The sequence below is a fragment of the Candoia aspera genome, chromosome 2 (genome assembly GCF_035149785.1).
Source record: "Candoia aspera isolate rCanAsp1 chromosome 2, rCanAsp1.hap2, whole genome shotgun sequence".
Lineage (NCBI taxonomy): Eukaryota > Metazoa > Chordata > Lepidosauria > Squamata > Boidae > Candoia > Candoia aspera.
In genome coordinates, this window is record NC_086154.1 from 92,152,816 (window position 1) to 92,177,727 (window position 24,912).

At 37.2% G+C, this 24,912-nt stretch overlaps 1 protein-coding gene across 1 annotated transcript in view; it reads right to left on the reverse strand.

Annotated features, from left to right (window-relative positions):
• Positions 1–24,912, reverse strand: part of TENM2 (teneurin transmembrane protein 2) — an 874,568-nt gene that overhangs the window by 366,633 nt on the left and 483,023 nt on the right. The window contains exon 3 of the mRNA XM_063292454.1: positions 2,595–2,804. Within this exon, the coding sequence (XP_063148524.1) occupies positions 2,595–2,804 (210 nt within the window). The remainder of the gene's footprint in view (positions 1–2,594; positions 2,805–24,912) is intronic.

Here is a 24,912-nt window from a genome sequence, read left to right on the forward strand (position 1 = left end):
TCTGGGATAGAAATTTACACCTACGGTACATCCAATATGATTCTGTATTGATATTTTTTTTACTAGTTAATATTTAATCTAGATTCCCCATAGGTGTTCTTAGAAAATAAATAAATAATAATAAAAAAGATAAATGACTCCAGCTAGGTACCGGGTTTGTAAATGTGTCTACCTCCCATAAGAAAAACTAAGATATCCTGTGGCTGAGAGTGAGTATCCTGGAGTGGGGGGTAGAAACTTTGGCAGGAAGCAACATCTACCATGGCAGTCATTTAATGAACAGGAAAGCCTCCCCGCTACCCCAGTATGTGAGGCAACTGAGAGAAAGATGAATTTAAAATTAACATTTAGTAGGAAGAAGTTCAAAAACAAAATGGTTACATCCACAGGGCAGCAACACTTAGCGTATTAATGTCTTTGGGAGACTGAATGCAAAGTGCTACACAGCTCTAGAATGAAACCAGCTGAAGGTCTGGATTACTGTCGAGCCCCCATTCCAGGGATAGGACAATGTCAGCAGCTGGATATCATTCTCCCTGACAAGAAAGCCACTATTCAGCAGTAGTGGTGGAGGAGGCAAAGGGGGACCAGAATGATACAAGCAGCATTGTGCCCTAAAGCCGACCTACATCACATATGCATATAAAAGGATGGGAGCACCTTGAAAGAGCCAATCTCATTACCTTTTGGTTCAAAGTCCCATGGGCAGGTGGTGGATGGCTGGAAAGCTCCCCCCCCCCCCGTGCTTTTCACAATATTAAGAGTGACCCAGTGAATCTGATTGCAAGGTGATTCATTATAGTCCTAAGGGAGTATTTCTCAAATAATTAATGTCATACACTGGCACAGAAAGTAAGGTTGGGGTTAACTGGCTTAAGAGAGGGGGTTTAGTCATAAAGGACAAGTCTCTCAATGGTCACTACAGTCAAGCTCCAAGCAGATAGGGGAGACTTCTGAGTTTCAGTAGCTGGAGAGGAATAAAAGATGGCTACTGCCATCATGTCCTGCTTGCTTCTCAGATGCCTCTAGTTGTTTGTTTTAAAAAAAGAAGATGCTGACCTAGGTAGCTCTTTGGTCTGATCTAACAGTGCTTTTCTTTCATTCTTTTGAGACTTCATGAAAGCGTCAATCCTAGAATGATTTATCTATAAGCAAGTACCATTACTGTAACTTCAAACTTCCAAGTATGTGCTTAGAATTGCAACTTAAGATTTATCAGATTTATCATTCTGATGTATGAGGACATGTTGAAAGAAAAAAAAAATCACCAGAGTTTTCTGAAGCCTTGTTTTATTTTATTCTGCCAAATGCAGATTTCTGGCTCTATATACTTTTTTTCAGCTTTAGAGGGCATAAATGCTGGCCATGCAGTTTCTTGTAAGATGTGTTCAGGCAAAACAGCAGTGTGCTTACCAATTACAGATCTTATGTCCATTAATTATTATGACATAAGAATAGCATACAATAACAAGCATGCTATGGAACATACAAGAATCCCATAACAAGAAAATTGATTCAGAAGAGGCAAGGCAGGTCATAACAAGAAAAAACAACTTTCAATGTATGTGCTCTCTCTCTCTCTCTCTTCATTTTATTATTACTATCATTATAGACATTTAAAGAAAAAAATGTTCTTGGAACTTCACTGTTGTACTGCACATTTGTTTGTTTGTTTTTTTGTTTATTAGTGGTCCTGATTTTTATCCTGCTTGTTGTTCTTTTTTAACATTCATTTTATATTGTTTTACTTTTTCCTTTTAACATTGTTCAAATGATTTATGCATTGCCCAGAAAATTGTGCCACAGAAGTGCAATCAATAATAGTAACAGAACTCCCAAATACCTAATGCAACATCTTAAATATGTTGATGATCTGTAAACAATGGAAGTGGGAAATCACAGTGTGCTACAATCTGTTTGTCAATGTACGCCATATCTGATCTAGTCCTCCTTCACCCTACTTTTTCCAAGAGGTCCACGTTACTTTTTCAGTCCCTGATTGGAGTGAAAGGATTTCTACAAAAATTGAGGTACTCACAATGGAATCTATTTTCTCATTTAAAGAATACAGCTAAATGTTTTATAAATCAGTGGCTGACTTGAAAGATATCAATACCTCAGAAAAAGATTGAAAGTTGGGATTAATTGCAATTCTGATATGAAAATTGGAAAAAACACCACAAATGTGAAAATATAAAACACATTACAACAGGGCCGGCATAGCATTTTGCATTTTATAAGGCAATGTACTATTCTATAAAAATGCAAAGCAGTGCAATACCTTTCATATACATTTCTCCAACAAATACATGGCAATTTTCATCAAATAATAAGATGCATTCATAGTTTCACTTTTATGAAGATAACTATTAATTCGAAAGAAATTCTAAAATGAAATTTGATAACAAAAATATCCATTTATCAATATATCAAACTTTAATAAAGATCTCAAACCACAATAAATTCACAGATAAATGTATGTTCATTTCCCTCCATGTCCCTGTTTTGAACCACTGTTCTTGTGACAATTAAAATTTGCTCATACAGTATATGCATAATATATATAAATTGCCACACATATAACATTTTCTTACCGCTGCTGGAAGTCTGCTGTGGCCCTGTGCAAGCTCTTAGCAGGTATGAATTTGGGGAGAACTCCTCATCAGGGTTGGTATCCATAATTTGATGGGAAGTATTGCTGTCTAGCAAGGGCATCTGGCAGCTAACTGGTGGTGGATTATGGGAACTGGGCAGCTGAGCAGATGGGAGAAGGCTAGACGAGGATGTAGGTGGAATGGGACGACCTGAGAAAGAGGACAGAGGGATCAAAGTTCAGCAATGAATGTAATGAAAGAAAACACAATTGCTTGTTACCACAGACGATTACACTTGAGATCGAATCAAAATACCCAGTGTCCATTGGATCTGATCTCCCTTTGCAATATATCCAAGACAGTATGACCAGTTGTGTTAAGCAAGACCAATCAAAGAAAGAGAAACAGATTTTGTCTTCATAGCACCAGCCTGTACATCATCTGATGCTGGATGAATAAAGTTAACTGTCAGTTTGCACAGAACACAATCCACTTAAAAAAACACCAGGTAAGGAAGTACATCCATCAATTGATTTGCCATCAATGATATTTTCAAAGAGATTCATGGAATCATAATTATCCTTTGGCCACAACATTCTGGAAGAATAATTCTACTTCGGAACATTTTGTAACTTTTCTTTCTGTACTGAACCAAGAACAACAGCAACAAATACCACCACTATTAACATTAGAGAAATTGGCTTATTTTAAGTCCATTAAAAAAACCTAGCTTTCATCTCAAACCTGTAGTAACTAAAAAATGAAAACAAAAGGCAAAAAGGATCTTTTACCTTCTATAAGAACAATGGCACATATTCTTGGCCACAGAAGTTTTCCCTCAGTTTGAGCAACTGAGATAAGAAAACTACTTTGACCATTTTTAGCAGCAGCAGCAGCAGCAGCAGCAGCAGTATCTAGTGCTACCAGATTTTTAATCTCAAATTTACAAAGCATGGTACAATTAAAGCAAAAAGAAGCAAAAAGAAAAGAAGAAAAGAAGCAAAAAAGAAAAAAGAAGCAAAAAGCAAAAAGAATTAAGACTGTTATGGAACAGTCAGAAAAAGAAAGCAGGAATGAAAAACAAAGCCTGCTAATTAAAGAAAAATTCTCTCAGCTGTAAATTTTAACTAGCGTTAAGGTGTAAATTTATCTAGACTTTGGAATTCCAATAATTTCCAAGTTAATCTAAAGAAAGCATATCTAACTCTAATTATAGTTCAAAATGTAAAGTGACCATAAAGATGCTGAAAGTGTTTTTCCTGGATGGGAAGCTGCAAGGAATCAGAGCAGCTACCAGAAAACATCTAATCCTAATTTCCATTAATCCAATCTGAAAACAAAGGCATCGAAAGGAGAGACTCAGCCTTAGAGGTTATTGTTGTTGTTCAGTCGTTAAGTCATGTCTGACTCTTTGTGACCTCATGGACCATAGCACTCCAGGCCTTCCTGTCCTTCACTGTCTCCCAGAGTTTACTCAGATTCATGTTCATTGCATCGGTGATGCTATCTAACCATCTCATCCTCTGCTGTCCCCTTCTCCTTTTGCCTTCAGTCTTTCCTAGCATCAGGGTCTTTTCCAGTGAGTCCTCTCTTCGCATTAGGTGGCCAAAGTATTTGAGCTTCAGCTTCAAATCAACTGTCAGGGTTGATTTCCTGTAGGATTGACTGATTTGACCTCCTTGCAGTCTAAGGGACTCTCAAGATTCTTCTCCAGCACCACAGTTGGAAAGCATCAATTCTTTGGCGCTCAGCCTTCCTTACGGTCCGACTTTCACAGCCATACATTACTACTGGGAAAACCATAGCTTTGATTATACAGATCTTTGGTGATGTCTCTGCTTTTTAATATGCTGCCTAGGTTTGCCATAGCTTTCCTCCCAAGGAGCAAGCATCTTTTAATTTCATGGCTGCAGTCACCATCTGTGGTGATCTTGGAGCCCAAGAAAATAAAATCTGTCACTGCTTCCATTTCTTCCCCTTCTATTTGCCAGGAAGTGATGGGACCAGATGCCATGGTCTTAGTTTTTTTTAATGTTGAGTTTCAAGCCAGCTTTTGCACTCTCCTCTTTCACCCTCATCAAGAGGCTCTTAGAGGAAGGAGGTATATATAAGAAAAGAGATTCAGTTACACAAAGTGTGGACAATCTGTACCTTCAACTGAATCTAGCAGTTAATTGGCAGTCAGTGCAACTGAACAAAATTAAAAAAAAAATCTTGCAGCCTGTTTTAGATACCAGCCACAAAATTCTGCACCAGACTCAGCTTCCAAATTATTTTTGTGGGCAATCAAGCCAAAGGGCCTAAGAATAGACAGTTTGAGAATAGGGAATAAAAGTGCCATCTTTTGAAATAGTCAGTGACCTTCACTCATTTCTACCATCTAGGAATGTAGCAGCTAAATAGGATCCAACCTATCCACACCTAAATTGCATGTCTGATGTTTCAGAGAGATTGTGGCCTCATCTAGGTAGGCAACTGCTCTCCCACCCCCAAATCAGGTTTATGTATAATTAGTTATAACCAAGCCATCTTTTTATCCAATGCATCAGTTTGCTCAAACAAATTATTTTTTCCTTAGAGTAAGAATGTCAGCAGGAACAAATATGTTTTCTTCCCACCAACCGATTCTGTCTATGAAGCCTACCCAGAGGGTAGGAACAACAGAGTTCAAGGTGTGGTATGTCCTTGATCCAGATGACCCAAGAAAGCCATTTAGTTTTCCTGTTTCTGGAAAATTTGTTTAAACAGCATTTTTTAAATAATGCAGCTTTGTGGTTGGGTACAATCATTGTTTAATGTTCTGTATATTGCTTCCCATTATTGTAAATCATAAAATGGTTTGCAACAGAATAATAAAAGTACCATAATACAAGTTAAAAACAATATGAAAATAATGATTTCATTAAAAAGATAGCAGAAAGGACAGGAGGTGATAACAAGAGAAAATAAATATAATCTAGACTTCTCCATTCATATAGGGAAGGCCTTGGGGAAGATAGAGATATTTAGCAGATACCTCTTGAATTTCAGGGGAGAGTATATTCCAAATGCAGGTAACCTCTAAAGAGAAGACCCACCCACAAGTAATTGCAGATGGCATTGTGCAGTTCACAGCACATGCTGGAGGACCTCCTCTGAAGTGAAAAATTGACCAGCTTGGTAATGCAAAGGCAGTCAGTCACATGCCCTGGTTTCAAATTGTTTAAGGACTTTATTTTTGCCCAGTAGCTAACCGCAATGCAGTTGCTTCTTGACCCATATAATACATGAATGAATGGGAGCCCCATTCAGCAACCTGGCCACCAAATTCTATACCGGATACACCTCTGGATCACATAGAGCATGTAACCTAAACATGGAGTTGTGACCTGGTAATTAGACTAGACCTATATATTTAAGAAGATCTATACATTACAGTATTACAATATTAGAACATGTACAACAATGCATCATATTTTGATGCTAAAAAGATACAATTTTCAGCAACATTCAGTATAGTACATAGGAATAGTCAGTTCCCAATGTTACAAGACATTCATGTCAATACTGAAGAACAGAGATAATTCTAATTTGTCAGGGCAAGTTAAGGCTAAATATATTTTGGATTCATTATAATGCAATTCCTATCCACTTCTGTTTCTTACTGGTTCTTCCTGCCAGAAACAAACCCATCCATCTGTCATAGATGAAATCATTCTTCTATGCCACAATTATGCTCTTTTCTCTAAATTACTCAATCCAGCTCACCAAGCAGTTTACATGCTTTAAGCCTCAGCATTATACATCTACTCAACAAAGTCATTTGTCAGGGTCAGGGCATTTGTCTGCTGTTACAATCCTAATGATTGAAGCAACCAGTTTCTCCCTTTTTCTTCCTGCTTTACTCCAGACATGGAAGGAGAGCTGGCAGAAAATTCTTTGCATTGCCTGTATTCATCATCCTTGTCAGAGAAAACAAAAAAGTCAGAGAAGACGTGCTCTTTGATTGATGTCGGGGAGGAGTAAAAACAGTCTGTATCTATGAAGATGGAGAAATTGCTTTGGAGTTGCTTCACCATGTGGAAATGTGACCTCTGTGTTACTATCAAGGTCATTGAGGCATACAAAGATCTACTGCATATATTAGTTAGTTAGTTACACATGTTGAAGAAAGAGGATTTTATAATAGCAATATTTGTTTATAAGCACTTTAACATTTAATTATATAATTACATAAATTAATTTCATAAGCTCTTTTATTATATAAGCTGTTCAAAATTTAAAGATGAATCATCTGAAATCTAAGACTTCCTAGATTATATATAGCCCGTGATACTGCTTTATATATTCTTAAAGGCAGAATCCAAAAACACGTGCGAAATAGACATCACAAACAAGCCAAAAATGTGCCAACTTCACAATTTTAGAAATGTTTGTGTCATTAAACCATCTTATTAAATATGCATTTCAGTAACCAAGGAAAGATGCCTTTAGCTAAGAATTTTGGCAGCAGTTGCTCTTACGTATTCTCACAATCTGCAGCTCGTGACTGAATTGACCACCCTCATCCAAGTCAGACAGAGGCAGAGTAACAATACGTTCAAGTCTTCTTATGCCTCAAGCACCCATCCCCACAATCTAATCATGCAGGCAGCTATCTATCATAGAAACAGACTCTCCAAGCAGCAATGTGGTTTTGCATCATTCCTCTATGCAATTCCTAGATGCAGTAAACATCAAGGCAAAAACTGAATTGAGCTCATGATTTGTTTTACTTTTTCAGCAACTGAGGATACTGAAATACAGAAAAGGCTGCGTTGAAGAACCAAAAGTAGGTCCAGCATCACACCTGGTGGGTTTGGGTGGTGCACGTTGGCTCACTGGGGTTATTGCTTTAGCAATGCAACAGGTGATGTCTGACAAGGCTTCTGCTTCAGGCCTCACCAGCAACCACTTATTTTTTTTTCCAAATTGCAGGGCCAAAAAATTCTATGCTTCCTTAGTCCTGTGATATTTTTTTTTAAATCCCTAAAATTTTGAGGTCTGTTATTACTACTATTATTAGTAGTAGCAGTAACAGCAGTCTTTTTATCCCATAATGCTAAGAATGACAGATTTCAGAGAACTGCATTTTAGAAAAACTACAATCATTGCTATAACCACAGTTACAGTACAAGCACACTGGAAAGTATCTTGACAAGGGCTCCTTCAACTCTGGGACAAGGCCAAACTGAAGGTCTGTGCTGTTAAGTATGCAATCATATATATACAGGTAGTCCCCACTTAATGATGGTACTTGGGGTCAGCAACTCCATCACTAATAGACATGGTCATTAAGTGCAACTTCATGTGACCATGCCAACTTATGATGGCAGTTCTGGCAGTTCCAGTTGCTGTCATTATGAGAATCCTGTGCGGTCACAGCATCTTGTGGTCACATGATCACCATTTGTGACCTCCTGCCAGCTTCTCCACTGACTTTGCTTGTTGGAAGATGGCAGTGAAGGTCACAAACGGTGATCACATGACCACAGGATTGAGAGCTGGTTGACAAGCACCTAAATTGCAATCGTGTGATCACAGGATGCTGCAACGGCCACAACTATGAGGAACGGTCATAAGTCCCCCTCATTCAGCAGCCTCATAACTTTGAATGGTCACTGAACGAGTAGTCATTCAACGAGGACTACCTCTGTGTGTGTGTGTGTGTATGCATCTGCTTTCATATGTATGTACGTATGTATGAATGAATGAATGAAAAGGTCAAGGTTTGCTATAATAACCAATCACTTTAATGCTTATTAACTGTTTTTCTTAAACTAATAGGAAAAATGTTTACTAGTTATAGTATAACTACAGTTTTTGTTACTATGAACCCAGTTCACTGCACATATATGTGAGATATAAAGCTACGTCAATTCAGATTCAAACTCAGATTCATTACTGTTCTTATTCTAACAAAAGGATTCAAGGATACATGGATACAAAGTATGGTATTAGTCACACATTGCACAATATAAGGTAAGTATATAAGAAAACTTTCATACACACGGTTTTTGTTTAAACACTGAATGTGAAATGAAAATAAAAACATGAAGTATATTCAGTTCTGGTAATCTACATGTGGTCTGCCTTATATGAATAGAACCTTCTTCTTTAGATGACCTTGTACATTTTCTAGGGTGGGTTCAGTTTGGCCACATTTAATGAGATGCGCACCACTTCCTAGAATATGCAGTGTGTAAATAATTGTAACTGCCAGCTCCACATCACAAAGAAGGCCCTATCTGATCAGTCTACCCCAGGGAGCTGGCTAGGTTTCTCAGGGAACTTAGGTTATTCCTGAAGCATGGTTCAGATGAGGTCTTAGTTTCTGCTTGGAATGAGAAGCTAAAGGGGCCTTAGATTAGATTGCACCTGTGTAGACTGTAGAAAGCTCCTGGCTCTCAGAGGGACTCCAGAAGATGAATGATGCAAGAGACTCCTAGAATGCTGCTGAAGGAAGACAAAGTGTGAGCCTGACCAAGTGTGGGTATGATCCTCGATTAAGAAGTACCTTGTGGTGATCTGAGTGGCAAAATGTGCTTATTTTTCTGCACTGATCACATTTACAGCCAGCAGCCAGCAGCCTGTCTGGGATGGCTTGATCCTTCCTAGGTATGATGGACCTGAATAAGCCTTTGCAGAACTGCTGTGAGGAATTTTTAAGAGAAAGCTGAAATACCAGAATATCAGCTCAGGGATGTCTTGTGTAACATGTAGTTCAACTCTCAAATAACAAGTTAGAGGCTGTTGCTTTATTTCAACATTTGGATAATAAATATTTTAATTAAAAGGGAGCAAGAGAACACCCATGTTTATAGAAAAAAATACTACTTAGGTATGCAGGAATGAATTCTGCATACTCAAAGGCATTTCTAATTAATATGAAAGAAAGGTATGGTCTCCCAAAGCTCTCTTTCATCTGAAGCATATAGGGATATGTATGCACAATTATACTACATTATTTATCACACTGCAAGAGAGGATACACTTAAGGTAAAAATGTTATACAAATTATTTCCCCATAGATGAGGTGAAAGCAATGGTACACTTATATATTGGCTGGTTTTGGCTGGTTTGAACACCATATGCTGTACTAATTTTTCTCAGCCTTGTGCCTTCCAGAGGCACTAGGCTGCATCTTCCAGAAATCCTAGCTAGCATGGGCAGTAAACCTATATTCTGCTTACACTGCCACTAAACAAGCTACTTCTTTTTTGTTTTGCTTTTTTCCCTAGGCTAAACCAAAAAAATTAACATCAAATTGGGTCTAGCTGTATATAACTTCTACAGAAGATCTAACACTGGTTCCAGCATTAAACTATTTCTGAGATGGTGCAGTTATGCTACAGTTTTAATCAGCCTGGCTATGTTGGTTTGGTAGGGGTTATAAACCTATCATATTTGGAGAGTGCTCAGTGGAAGAAGGTTCCATAATTGATAAATTGCACTAAGGCCCATTCTTCTCAGCTACCAGCTTCATCCCCCGCTCCCCTATCAAACTATAAGTAGCATTTTGGCACTACTGTATGGTACTTGGCAAATATCTTCACCTTTCTGTTTCCTTACAGCTGGTTTATGAAAGAATGTTAAAACAACAGCTGACCAACACTTCATTCATTTTCTTGTTCTTCCCTTGCATTTCATGGTGAGAAGGAGAGTAAACAACAGATGTAAAACCAGCTGGCTGCCACATAGTAGTGTGGTAAAGGTTCTTTTCATAGAGGCCAGAAAACAGCAGGGAAATGAGGGCAACACAGTACTTTACTTTAGGATGGGAATTATGGGACAAGATGAGAATTCCCACAAGTGAGAAACTGCCCATTCCGTAACTCCCAAGGAATCACTGGAAAACTGTCTTCATAGTCTTTCTTTGAAGTTTCTGAAGTTAAATGGGTCAAGATGCAAGGATGACCAGAAGCCCCATGGCATTATGGGACTTGAAAAGACTTATGGCATGTGTCAGATTAGGTATTTGCACTTAACAATATCCTTATTCTTAATGCTTTGATCAACTTTTTACATCCTGAGGTGACATACGACTGGTGAAGGTGGTCTCTTCCACTCCTTGTCACATACAGTCTCTACTTACCTTGAAACTACAAAAACTCTTAAACCTCTTAAGGAATTCATTTTTGTTTCATTGTATTTTCTCAAGCCTTCTTCTATGCCATTCTTTCTTTAAGCTTTGCTTCCTCTTTCCACTGCTCACTCTGCAACCTCTCTGACATTTGGCATCCCTGTTGTTAATACGCCCAGGGTACTATCCTATTCTTCATTCTAGTTCTATGTGAGGTTTTAATTCCAGTCAAACTGACAACATTCTCTCTACACCCAGGAATAAACTATAAGTCTTTGTCTTTCCTCAACAAATGAGTATTCCATCATAGCTTGCTAATTTAGGCAGTTAGTGTCAGAAGACTGGGTGCACTGAGGCGCAGTGAAGGATAGGATTCCTATTTAAATATCTTATGTATACAGCTAAAGAAGAGATCTTCATCACAGACTTTTGCTATAGGAAGGGTTATATCTTACAGTACATTATCAGTCCATTAATCAGAGGGAAAAGAAAGAAGACCTTTATAAATCAGGAACATTTAATGATGTCACTTTCCAGTTATTTAGTGCAAGTGGTAGATTTAAATGTTTTGGTAATAAAATGAGGGGAAACCTCACATATACTACATGAAAACTCAACTTCAAAAATGGGATATAATGGTCACAATTAACACAATTAACCTTGGCTACTGTATCATTAACACTAATCAACATTAGTGGAAGAAGAAGAGTATCATTCCAGGAAAGGCAAAAATGACATACACTTCATCATATTCACTGGAAAATTGAAATAATAAATACTGTTATTCTCATGTTTTCAAGAGTGGAGCCCATCTATCTCCCTGCCATATCAGTTTGATTCAGAATATTAAGGCAAATAAATAAATTGCTTTCTTTCTTCATAATGTAAGTCAAAATGAAACTGACACACTTCAGGTCATAAGGAGCCAAGTTTGAACAGCATGTTATGCAAGACAGAGGTATTGTATCTTGAGGGATGCCATGTGAAAGAAAACACAATCAAGTAGCAGGCTTAGATGTCCCATTCCCTAAATACTTGCTGCTCTCCATCTCTCCTATCTTATGTGCAGAGACAATTCCTTTCACACAAAACAATTTTTTGTTCTACAGATTTGTTCAGTCATGAGGTACAGAGTATTAGTATGATATACTGTATATTCATGGTCTAATCTCATAAATATTTGGAAATGCAAGAGCAAGTATTAAAGGCTGCATAAATGTTAACATCTCACTGTTAGCTCCTATTTCAGTGGTGCCAGATACCCCCAAAAATGATTATGAAAGGAGAAAGAAAAGAGAATGCCACAAGGTTCTCCAATTTATTTATTTATTTATTTATTTATTTTCTATCCCGCCTTTGTTATTTTTATAAATAACTGAAGGCAGTGAACATACCTAATACGCCTTCCTCCTCCTCTTTTCCCCACAACAACAACCCTGTGAGGTGAGTTGGGCTGAGAGAGAAGGACTGGCCCAAGGTCACCCAGCTGGCTTTCATGCCTAAGGCGGGACTAGAACTCTCGGTCTCCTGGTTTCTAGGCCAGCACCTTAACCATCAAACCAGGTTTAGCCCCTGAAATGATAACTGTTGGTTAAGCAAATCATATTGCAAATATTTTTATTTTTTATTATTAACTTAACAGAAGAATATGCATTCAAAACAGAAGAAGGTATTTCTGTGTTGCAGTGTAAACTAAGAACTAGACAAACCTCCAGACTGTCTTAGGAAATAATCACCAACATAAGCAAAAACTACATTAATATATGATCTAAGCTCTCCTTCTAATTCATAATGTCAATCTGCTATTTCATGTGATTCCAAAGAGGGTCATGAAACAAACCCTTGACCTCTTTTCAAAAGCAGCCTGATTGAAGCAACTATGCTGTCAGCAATATTAATGTCACTTTAAAGAGTGGAAAATATTGTTGAATGAATGGTGCAAGATAACAGGACACAATCATGGAAATTATAGAGGTGAAGGAAGTATTTGAAAGCATCCTAAGATATATCACAATGCATTCAGTAATTCTTTGTCAGAGCTGATGGCTATGTAGCAGGTGGGAGTTTAAATGGCAAATGAACCTTGCATTGCAAAATGAGCTGCTCAGACCAAGTAGCCAGGCCAACCAGAAGCTGTCTGTCCTCCACTCAACTGATCCTATTTGGCTATAGGCTGCAGTGCATCTGCTGACCATCTATGGGATGACATGGAAGAGCATAAATAGCTTTCCGGTTGTCTTTTCTGCCAACCCTAAACCCTGCTGCTTCCTCTCCCACTAAGAAACCATTCTGCAATTAGCCAAATTGCAGCTAAGTGCAAGAGTGAGTTTGCTCAAAATTAAAATCACAGCACGGATGTATCTTTCAATATATTTTATTTTATTTATAAAATTGATATCCCAGGTTTTCATTGGGCAACAATCTCAAAGCAGAGATATTATTGAATTAAAATTTTAAAAAGCAACTTGAAACACTAACAATTAAAAAGGGAATAATCTAGGGAAGATCTCTAAAAGCAGCTATTTAAACCATAGATCCCTTAAAACTGTAAACACATGCAATAGCACCAGTTAACCAAAGACCTGGGTAAATATATATGTCTTAAAATGGCACCAAAAGCTTATAAAACTCCTTGCTAAGACAGAGAATGTTAGAACTAGGCAATGTGCATTGAGAATAACCATCTTTCAGATAAAGATATGACAAATGCAACACCCTCAATCTGATGTGATGTGCAGACACACTATGATGTCTGCCAGATAATTCTGTTTATCTAAGTGGGAAATAGATAGATAGATAGATAGATAGATAGATAGATAGATAGATAGATAGATATTTTTTTTTAACCTGCCACCTTCCAGATATAGTGGAGTTGAAAATCCAGGATTTCTAAATAGCATGTCCAAAGTGTCTGGAAGACATCCAGCTAGAAAATAATGGCAAGGAATATGAATAAATCTGTATGTATGTAAGAATGTAACAGGTGACTGGTAGAAGATCCCTTGTTCAATCCTGGTATCTCCACATGGGACTTAAAAAAATAACTCCCTGAACCCCTGGAAAGATACTGGTCATTGTGGGTGATACTCTGTTAGGTGGACAAATGCTTTGATCAATACATGCCTAGTAGAATTCACACATGCACAACAACACACTGTTGTTATTGTTCCCAAACAATGTTTTTGTAGCTGAACAAGATGTGATATAGAATCTCTACTCTGAAAAGTTTCAGTGCAATTGTATAGGGATAGGAACTGCTTGTAGACAAAAATAGTTTTGGATTGCAGATGTTAACTACAGGAAAAGACTCCCCCTTTTTGAAGGGAGATGGCGATGATAGAAATTTGAATAATAAATAAATAAAAGCATATGGAAAAGGTTTTAAAAAAACAGTCATCCACCACAGGTGTAATTCTGGTCACACTCTGGACTCTCCTTAACTATACTGCTCTTACACATACACAGAGATACACACACACACACACACACACAAACTTCATAGTTCTTTCATGTTGTTGCTACCTCGAACTTAAGTTCCCTTTCTGGGGCAAATGTAACACACGTTTTGTGAAAATTGAACTCTTTATCTTAACCAGTAGGTTAAGTCACTGAAATCTAACAATAAATATGCAGAATTAAATATGAGCTTTCTCACTTGGTTTCTCACTTATTTCTTTTAACTGTAACAAATTATTGTTTTCCAGCTATGAAGATATCATTAAGCATATGCCAAGTAATCAGCTTGCAACTGTAATGGTTTCAAGAAAAAGTATTTTCTAATCTTATCCAGTGATGTTTTTCCCAAGACAGCAACAGATTTTGTAAAATGAGGGTTATATCTTCTCATTATAGAATCTAATCTTCCCAAAACACATTGAACAGCTGCATAACCTTCACATCTTTTAGTTGTAAATTATTTTTATTATTTATCCTTCTTTAAGAAAGAAAGAAAGAAAGAAAGAAAGAAAGAAAGAAAGAAAGAAAGAAAGAAAGAAAGAAAGAAAGAAAGAAAAGGAGGTTAGTTTATTTAACCGGAGAAGATACAGTGATTTCATCTTCTGACTTTCGTAAATCTAGTTTTTAAATACTTTTCTCTACGTTGCACTGATAACTGGAATATCGTATGTGATTTATTTATAGATTACTCTCCTTCATTCCCATGAGTCAAATATGTAATAATCAGAATGACCAGTATCTACAGAATGAAAATACTTGTTCAAAACAGCAAATGCATATTTGCTTATTTATTTATATTGTTAAAGCATCCTTGGGATATGTGGATAAGCTCTGGCTTCCATTGTTCTCTCTTCTTTTACAGTCTCAGAATAGGAATAAATTCCATTAAATACAGTTAGCCTAATTTCCATATCACTTGGGGGGGGATGACAGAGGAAGGGAGAAGATTTACCTAGGAATTTCCTGTCAGAATAAAACTATCCAATAATTGTGCAATGCAGAAAAATTTCAGGAAGGCATGGGAATTGGAGGGGGGTTGTTAAAAAGGTCATCTTGAGTTTTTGACACCTCCTACAGATGTTCCTGCAAGGACAATCTCTTCCCTGCAGTGGATAACGTTATCAGTATTACTGCATTACACCAGACAAATTTCAAGCAGTTAACTTTCTTGCTCAGTAACACTGGTCTGATATATGTGACATGTGTTTAAGTCATTACTAGTTTGACAATGACACCTAAAGACTTAATTTTACATCTTAGAGGTAGATTCCCATGTATCCTGAAGAAGCTACTTTATACAGTACATGGTTCCCACTATTCACAGATATTCATATGTAGCAGATCCTGGACCACACAGTTGCCCTACCAGCGGTGTTTTCAGAGACTTCATTACTTTCTATGCTTCATTAAATATAAAGGAAAGGAGATGGGAAGGAAGGCTTTCACAGGGTAAAAACTGTAGGCAAGCCTATGAAACAACCTTGTTTGTTCATTTTTTTAAAAAAATGTACTTGGTCAATTCATATAATCGCCCATTAACAAGAGCCTTAGAGCAGTGTACAATCAAAATAAGTAAAATAGTAGTAAGAACAACAACAAGACATCCTAGGTTCTTGGGAAGAACTCGATGAGAATGAAGGCCAATACCAGCTAAAGAACTGGCAGCTGTGATTTCATGTTGTTATGTATACAACAACAACACATCAAATAAATTTTGCCAGAGGTAATTCAACAACCCCGAACAACTGGGCAGGTTTCCAAGACCTTCTGACCCAATGTCTGGGAGAAAGCCCAGGTTCTCAAAACCTTATGAAAGGCAGGCAGGGTTGGGACCATCTAGATCTCAGGAGGAATGCTATTGCACAGAGCAGCTGCAGTGACTGAGAAGGCTGGCCTCCTGTGTCCCACTAGATGACACAGCTTAAATGATGGGATCTGGAGTATGCCAACCTTGTCAGATCTCATTGGATGGGCAGAGATAATTGTAAACAGGTAGTCCCACAATAACCAGTCTTATGTCTGACTTGCTGTTTTCCAGAAATGTTAAAGTTACAATTCTTAGAATTCCTAGTCTGCATACAAGGAATTCAGCAAACTGCAGTCCCAGCAGATCTGAAGAATAGGAAATTGGGGGAAGGATCTTCTAAACTACTATATTCCAGGTAATACTACCAGGAATATGACAGATGCTTTGAATCTTGCCTTCTGTTTTTTGTAAACAGTATTATTGCAAGTTATCCTCTAGTCCATTTGGATACTAAACAACCTATCAATACTTTAAATATTTTTTTAAAATAAGAAATCTGATTTAAACAATAATTTTGGGCTACAATTTTGTAATACAAGTTGTGGGTTAGAATGATCCACCTATAAAGGCAATACAACTCCTTTTTGCTTTTAATTTACATTTACCTTCAAGAGAAAAACTCATCTGTATGGCGCCCCTTCAAACACCAACTATGTGCAGGGACAAATGAAGAGTTAGATAATCCCTCCCTTTATCATCATTAGCATCTTTTGCTGGTGTTGTAAACTACAGTATCTTTTATGTATTAAGCTGGTTGAGCATTTGGGCTAGGAATTATGAAATCGACTCTACCTCAGTTATTTTAAATGGATTGTAGCATTCTATACTTGCTTTTGATCTGTTATTAATTTCTCTGGGTTTTTATGTTGTTTGCTTTTAGGGTGAAGAAGCCTTTTAATTCCATCATTTAGTCAAGAGGAGAGTCCCCTACCCTCCTCCCAAAAGAAACCCACATGTTCTTCCTTGGTTATTTGATATATTGTATGATGAAAGAGCTTCTGAAATCATTCCAATAATTAGTGATTTAAACAGCTAGAGTAAGTAGTAGGTGGGAAATATCACACCTTTTAAAACTAAAATATTCAAAGATGTAACAATTTAGCATTTCTCAAATTAGACAATGTCAATGTCACAGAGAGACTAATTTGAATTTTCAAGAAAAACACCCAAGAGAAAGTGTTAACTCTTTATTATCTCTAAGTATATACTTAAGGTAAAACTTAACATTTTGGAAACCTATGATTCAACTAACTTCATAAATACCATAACTTATTTTTCCTTATCAATATTCCTTATTGTTTGACCTATACTTACCATCCCTAACACTATTTAAAACCTGCTAGAAAGACTTGCATATTATGTTACAAACATTTATACAGATTGGCGTTAACCTTTAATTTTCTTCTGTGGATGTTAAGTGTAACCTTCACATAACAGAGGACCAACTTGGATTTAAGGAATTACATTTAACGCTCAGCCAAATACTTTTAGCCATGGCTTGTTGATCTGGTTTGCATAGAACACCAAAGCATAATAAGTGACTTCATACACCATGCTATGCACAAACCAAGCAAGTTACCTTATGGCTTACTGTAATTGGGACGTAGGACTATAGTAAAAAAAAAAAAAAAAAAAACTTTGTTCCAGTGCATATTGGACTGAGGTAGAGTCAATTTCAAACTAAAATATTGTGAAAAATGGAAAGGGAAGGGAAAGAATTTTACTAATCTGCAAAGAGTCAGTATGTTGAAATAAATTACCTTCAAACCAAAATTTAGGATGGTGGCCTGTTTAAACCCAGTTTAGGGTTTGGATGACATTAATATATAGCTTATCTAATGTGGACATGGGATCTAACCTACAAAATCTTTTGGTGTCTATTTCAGGTCTCTTCCTGGGGAAATGTTGGAATCCTATTTCAGACATTTCACCTAGACTCTGATTTCTCTGAATTCATAGAGGCCAGGAGACAGGCTCCATAGTGACAGGAAAGTAATTTACTGTATCTCAAGGAAAGGTAGCTCTAAATTAGGAATCTCACTCCCTTTTCATAGATTTAATCTTAAATCACTTTATTTTTAATGTAGAATTTTTTTTAAAAATCCATACTTGAAATATGCTATGTACGTACCCAAAATCTGTGTACACAATTAGAAGATCCTCAAACATATATCCCCATAAATGACAAGGTTCCAGCAGCAAATTAACGGGAACAATTTTCCCATCTTCGAAGCTGTCAAGATGGGACCTGCTGGCCAATTTATCTTACTCTAGCACATCTCTGGTGCTTGTCAATCAATATGTGAAACATTTGGTGCTGATTGCCATTTTTCTATCCACTTCCTTTTGCCTCTCGTACCAGGCAATTTACTGCAAGTCAATCAAGATTGAAGCAGACCTTGTTTAAATAAAACACTCTTGAGCTTTTTTCACACCAACAATTCCAAAGATGGAATGAGCTATATCTTTTTACATTTACATTTATACTGGTTTTTCAGTTTCTCCCAAAATGCCATGGTCAAAGTATAAGTTATAATGATAGTCACAGAAAGACTTGATCAATAAGAAAACAACTGGCACTCATTAAATATATATAGATAATAAGTGTACAAGTTTCCATGGAGGGTTGGGGGGGTGTGTCAGTCAATAAAGATGTGAAATTGGGGGTGGAGAGGAATGCCTAATAGATTGTAACTAATCTTTAACTATAATTGGGACAGAACAGGACAGACATCATGTTCCTTACGCTATGAGCAAGATCCAGTCTCTTTTCAGTTCTGTTGTCAAAGACAGCTTCCCCAAACAATAATTTTCTATAGGTAACCTTCAGCTCACTGTATATTGTAGAAGAATTTAATCCATTTGAATATTAATCAATGTTTTAGCACGTGGCAGCAAGTTTTCAGCAAACACTAGAAGCAAGTGGGCACGTAAAAATAGTTTCTATATTGTATTTGTGGTTAGGTTTCAAGAGGAATTTGGTCAGAGCTAGCTGAAGCTGTGGTTTGACATTTTAGCAGGTTCACTTAGTGGGTTCAGCGTAACAACTCAGGTCTATTTTAAAAGTTTGTCTTTTTATGATTAATTTATAACCAATCACATGTATAATTTTGTATTTCCTTGGTGTTTTTTTTTAACCCATTCAATCATGTGCAGTTCTCGGAGATGTGTTCCTGCAGTTTTCTTGGCAAGGTTTTTCAGAAGTGGCTTGCCATTGCCTCCTTCCTGGGGCTGAAAGAAAGTGACTGGCCCAAGGTCACCCAGCTGGCTTTTGATTATAAATACTTCCTGTTTCCTGTGTATCAGGGTCTTGCCCATGGAATGTTGCTGAACATAACCATGTGTGATCAGCCTGGCTTTGCAAATCCATCATAAAGTGTTTGGAGGCTGAAGTCCTGCTTGATTAGACAAAACAAATCTCATCTTGAGAAGGGAGAGAAAACATGTAAATCACAAACTGGATGGAAATTCAGGAGTTCCCTCTTACTGGCTTTTCTCCAACAATATCCAAATGTAAGCATTATTAGGCTTATCAAAAAAACTTTCCTTGGGAAAGTGAGTATAAAATTGCTGTGTCAACAGAATTCTTAATATATTACACAGATTTCATACTGTTGTTCAAAATAATTTTCAAATTCCATTTTGCAACCAATTTTTAATTTAATAAAGGGTTAACCAGTAAAGCTGTAATAACTTTTTCTATGTTATTTATTTATTTTCTATCCCACCTTTATTATTTCTATAAATAACTGAAGGTGGCGAACATACCTAATACTTCTTCCTCCTCCTATTTTCCTCACAACAACAACCCTGTGAGGTGAGCTGGGCTGAGAGAGAGTGTCTGGCCCAAGGCCACCCAGCTGGCTTTCATGCCTAAGGCAGGACAAGAACTCACAGCCTCCTGGTTTCGAGCCCATTGCCTTAACCGCTAGACCAAACTGGCTCTATTCTATGGTCTCTTCTATTTTAAAGTGAAAGATAAAATCATTGTCAGTGTACATATTTGAACTCAACAGGCTAAATAACATTGTTGTTGTTTATTCATTTAGTCGCTTCCAACTCTTCGTGACTTCACGGACCAGCCCACGCCAGAGCTTCCTGTCGGTCGTCAACACCCCCAGCTCCCCCAGGGACGAGTCCATCACCTCTAGAATATCATCCATCCACCTTGCCCTTGGTCGGCCCCTCTTCCTTTTGCCCTCCATCCTCCCTAGCATCAGGATCTTCTCCAGGGTGTCCTGTCTTCTCATTATGTGGCCAAAGTATTTCAGTTTTGCCTTTAATATCATTCCCTCAAGTGAGCAGTCTGGCTTTATTTCCTGGAGGATGGACTGCTCTGATCTTCTTGCAGTCCAAGGCACTCTCAGATTTTTCCTCAACAGGCTAAATAACACAGTACCTTTAAATTCAAGAGAACCTTCTCCTCTCAAAGAGCCCCAGAACCAGGATAAATTCTCCATTTGTACCGTATTATGTTTGACTGCAAAATTAGGTGCATTTACACATTTTCCTTATCATTTTTTACTAATGACAAATATTTTTTCTTCGTATTTTAATACTACAAAGCAATGAAAAATAATAGCACAACTCCCCTACAATGTAATTATTTGTGAAGATCTCCTTGGTTTTGTGATGATCCTCTAATTTAGGTATTTATGTACAGTATTTTTTTTATCTTCTGCCTTTCTTCTGCAAAAACAATAGTCAGGGCTGGCTTAGCTGTATGAAAAATAACCACAGAAATGTAAATCACACCGTTTTAATTTATGGCTATTCTTTGGCAAATGCTTTTTTGACAATCTTGAAATAATATTCAGTGCACAAAAATTCAACAAGCCCACAAAGGAATTGCTCTCCCCCTTAAAAAAGGTGTGCCTTTGAGTCAGTCTTGACTCCTGGCAACTGCCTGGACTAGTCCCTGCAGTTTTCTTGGCAAGGCTATTCAGAAGTGGTTTGCCATTGCCTGATTCCTAGGGCTGAGACAGCATAATGTGTCCCAAAGTCACCCAGCTTGCTTCAAACCCATGGTGGGATTAGAATTTATGGTCTCCTGGTTTCTAGCCTGGTGCCTTAACCACCACACCAAACTGGCTCTCACACCTTGACCAGATGGTGAAAATCTATGAGTGAGGGACCCAAGCAAGACAATAGCCAATGAGAAAGGCTTCTCTGACATACCGACCTCAATGCCTCTCCCCTAACGGAACATGGAGGAAAATCTCCCCTGCAAATCTTAAAGAATGGGCAGCTTCATGTGGTAAATGGTGTCAGTCCTTCAGATATTCTATGCCAAAATCAAGATTAGGTTATTTAGAATCACCTATCCTAAATCTGCTTTTCGCATAAAAGCTCTGTGATAAAGATTAGGAAATAATAGCAACAAAAACATTCTGCTCATATGAAAATCTTTTCTGCTAACTGCTGTGTACCCTATAACTCAGAAGACATACAAATGCTGAGGTATGAGCCTCAGCAACTCCCTTTTTACTAACTTCTCCAATGTGGCTACTCAATCTTGAAACTATCCACAGACAATAATACCACACTGTGTTAAAACCTTATGTTGCTGGTCCTGTACTAAAATAAAGAGCTGTCATGGAGCTAAAGAGAAGATGCATGAAATGAATGTACTTTGTCATCTCCTAGAATTATGATGAATTTTTAATTAAGCACATGCACTAATTAGACAAGAGATAGCCAAAAAAGTAAAAAAAAGTACTATAAAGAAATGGAATGGAGGGTTGATATTGTATTAGTAAACAAATTAACTCTCTGACTAGATCTCAGCAACATTTTATTGTTTGATAAGAGGTTAGTGGCTTTGTGGATTGGAAAGTCCAATGGAATATATACCACCTAAAACAGCAATTGATTCCACTGACCACAGACATTTTCTCAGGGATTCAGTGGTATGGTGGATATGTTGTATTATCCAGCATCATCAGGTGAGCTGGGAAAAATCCTTGGTTGCTACTGCCTATCAGTGCTGACAATACTGGTCTGGATGGATGAACATTCAGACTCAGTGCTTGGATCATGAAAGCTTTAGCTGGCTTACCATGTTTTCCTGAATAAACCACAATTGGTTGGGGTCATACAATAATCTATAAACCATGCTTTGCAACCAAAAATGCTTTATGTTGAGAAAAGGTATGCTGAGCTAATTCACATAAGCCATAAATAATGGTTTATAAAACACAGTGGCTACATTTCACATGGTGCTTAGCTAAAAGCAAGCAACCAGCATTGTGGCTTAGTACAATGTATAAACCTAGGCAGAATTCTTTCCAACTCCATAAAACCCCAATCTCTCCAAAAGATAATTTAACCTAATTTTAACATAATTTAATTCAAATATTTCATTCATAACAGAATTATAACACACAAAATAAAATATTCTAAAAATCGCCTTTTTGCTCCTTGCCAATGTTCTGCCCCATTCAGAGTTGGTCATTTTCTTTGTCAGATACACATTTATTTATTTATTTGTTTGTTTGTTTGTCACATTTGTACCACCACCCATCCCATGTAGTATATCTCATTATAAATTACCAGGCAAATATGATAATATGATATAATAATAAACTGTAATTTATTTGAAAACAGTTGGATGGCTAAGAAATTGGCCTGTGACAAGAAGTCCTCATTTCAGAGTTCCCATTCATAGGCAAGCTTGCCTGTGTGATTTCTTGACTAGCAGGGCTGTCAAAAGAGGAGGGGGGGGGGAACAGAGAAAAAAGCTCTTTCTCACAAGCATATCACTTGAAAGATGGAAAAAAGGAGTTAGTCATTATTTTAATTTGCTGAAAGGAAATAACACAATTCCCTATGAAAAAAGTCAATCACACGTTTCCCTCTGCCTTGTGGTAAGCCTAAAGGGCTGGCACTGTTCTTTGTCTCTTTTACCTTTGTCAGACTGTTTAAGGCATCAACCTTAATTTTAGCCTGAACCTATAATTTTAGATGCTGTTAAGAAAACTGCACTTGCTGCCTCTCCAAAACCCTTGGGACTAATTGAGAAGATTACCTGGATGTTCATGGTCTAACAGAAAGAGAGAAACTAGTTTGAAACCATTTGTATACAGAGTGACAGAAATAAGGATGTCTGGGGCATTTGTCTGTCACTATAGTTCCTTTAAGTTTTAAATTACAGTCAATATAGTGTCTTCTCATGTGCAAAGGAAAAATAACAGTAATAAGCCAGCAACATTCGGTCTGAAAGGATAAAATGTCTCTCAGAAAAAAGAACAAAAAAACAACAACTAACAGATGCTGCTTGTATAATAGATGCCTTGCTTACAGGCACAAAACTGCATTAAAACAGCAACAGCTTTACCATATAAATTAGATAAGAGTAGTAGTAGGATTCCCCAATCTAACTTCTAAAAAGTTATGAAGAAGCACAAACCAGTTTAAATGCTGACATTACAAATCCAGAAAAAAATTCTTCCATCAGCCCTCCAGTGAGTTTCACCTTTAGCCAACTTTATAACAATGAGTGCCCCAACAGTTTTCTAGGTCCTTAAGTAGTGCTTTGATTTCACACATCTTTCAGACTGCACACGTTTTGCCAGCATGCAGTGCTGGAAAGGAAAAGTGAATTTTGGCACTGTTACTGCTGTCTTAAATCACAATGGGAAAATAAACTCTCCTGCGCACAGCTAGGACTAGTTGATTAATGAAGGGAGGTAAAGGGATTTGAACGTGATCTCAATTCACCCATGACCTGCCAAGGCTCAATCACACTTACTCTCAATACAGCATTAAGTGCAGTAGCAATATGGCAATCCTAGGATGGCATTGGGGAAGCTCTTTTGATCACAGGGCACATTTATTTGAAATAATGAGGAACAATTCCCCCTCATCTGAAATCATGGAAAATGGATTATAGCCTAGCTGGTATGATTTATGTCTAGGGTTTTGTTTTGGTTTTTCTTTACTTACAGCAATAAGAAAAAAGAAATTATTATAGCAAAGGTACCCAGAACAACCACAAGGTTGAATTTGCAAAATATAAAGAGTCTCCTTATCACTAATGAATTAGTTCTCATAACTAGTAAATGACTAATTTAGTATAATTACTGATATTTACACTAAACCTTTTCTAAATAGAGTTAATGCAATTAATTCTATTTTCTTAATTAACCTCACTTTAAAAGAAATGTCATGAAAGAAAGTAGCTTTGTGGGACATAGATGTTTTATGCAAAAAGTTTCAGGCTCATTTCTTGGCTTCTTTTGATATTTCTGGGAAGGACTTCCTGCTTAAAATCCTGGAGCCAGACTGTACAGTGCTGTACTAGAAGGACTAAAGTCTGACTCAACATACGTCAGATAGTTCAGTCAATTTTAGTTTAAATTAGTGTGATCAAACAAAATTGGCAGACAATTGAAAACCTTGAACTAGTACTAGAGGTTTTTGTAACATGCCATGATGACAGATGTGTTATGATTTCATTACGCAAATGATGCAGTATTTGTGTCATGAAGTCCAATGCAAAGATGTAAGTTGCATTGTTTGCAGGATGGCATCATAACAGGCAAGTTATTTGCCCCTTTCTTTGTCCTATGAGTAGTATCCAAAGTTTCATATCATCCAAAGACCTAAATGCAAATTATAATGTATTACTTATCTTGCTAACAGCTCCCATTTAGAAATTATGTATCCTCAATGAAGACATAGTGTTTCTATATAAAACATACAACCCACCCCCAATGTTGCTCCTATGATATTGCTCCTTCTAAAAGCATCTCCATGTAAGTCTGAATTTCTGCAGGGAGAGGGATTTTGTATTGCACTCCATGTGCGTTGATTTCTGCACAGTCCAGAACCTTAATTGCAGAATCTTAAAGAAGTTGAACTGAAAAGGTTTATGAATTCTAAAGACTATTATAAACAGCAACTACAAATTCAAATTCTGTATGGTAAGAGGCTAAAAAACACTATTTGTAGAA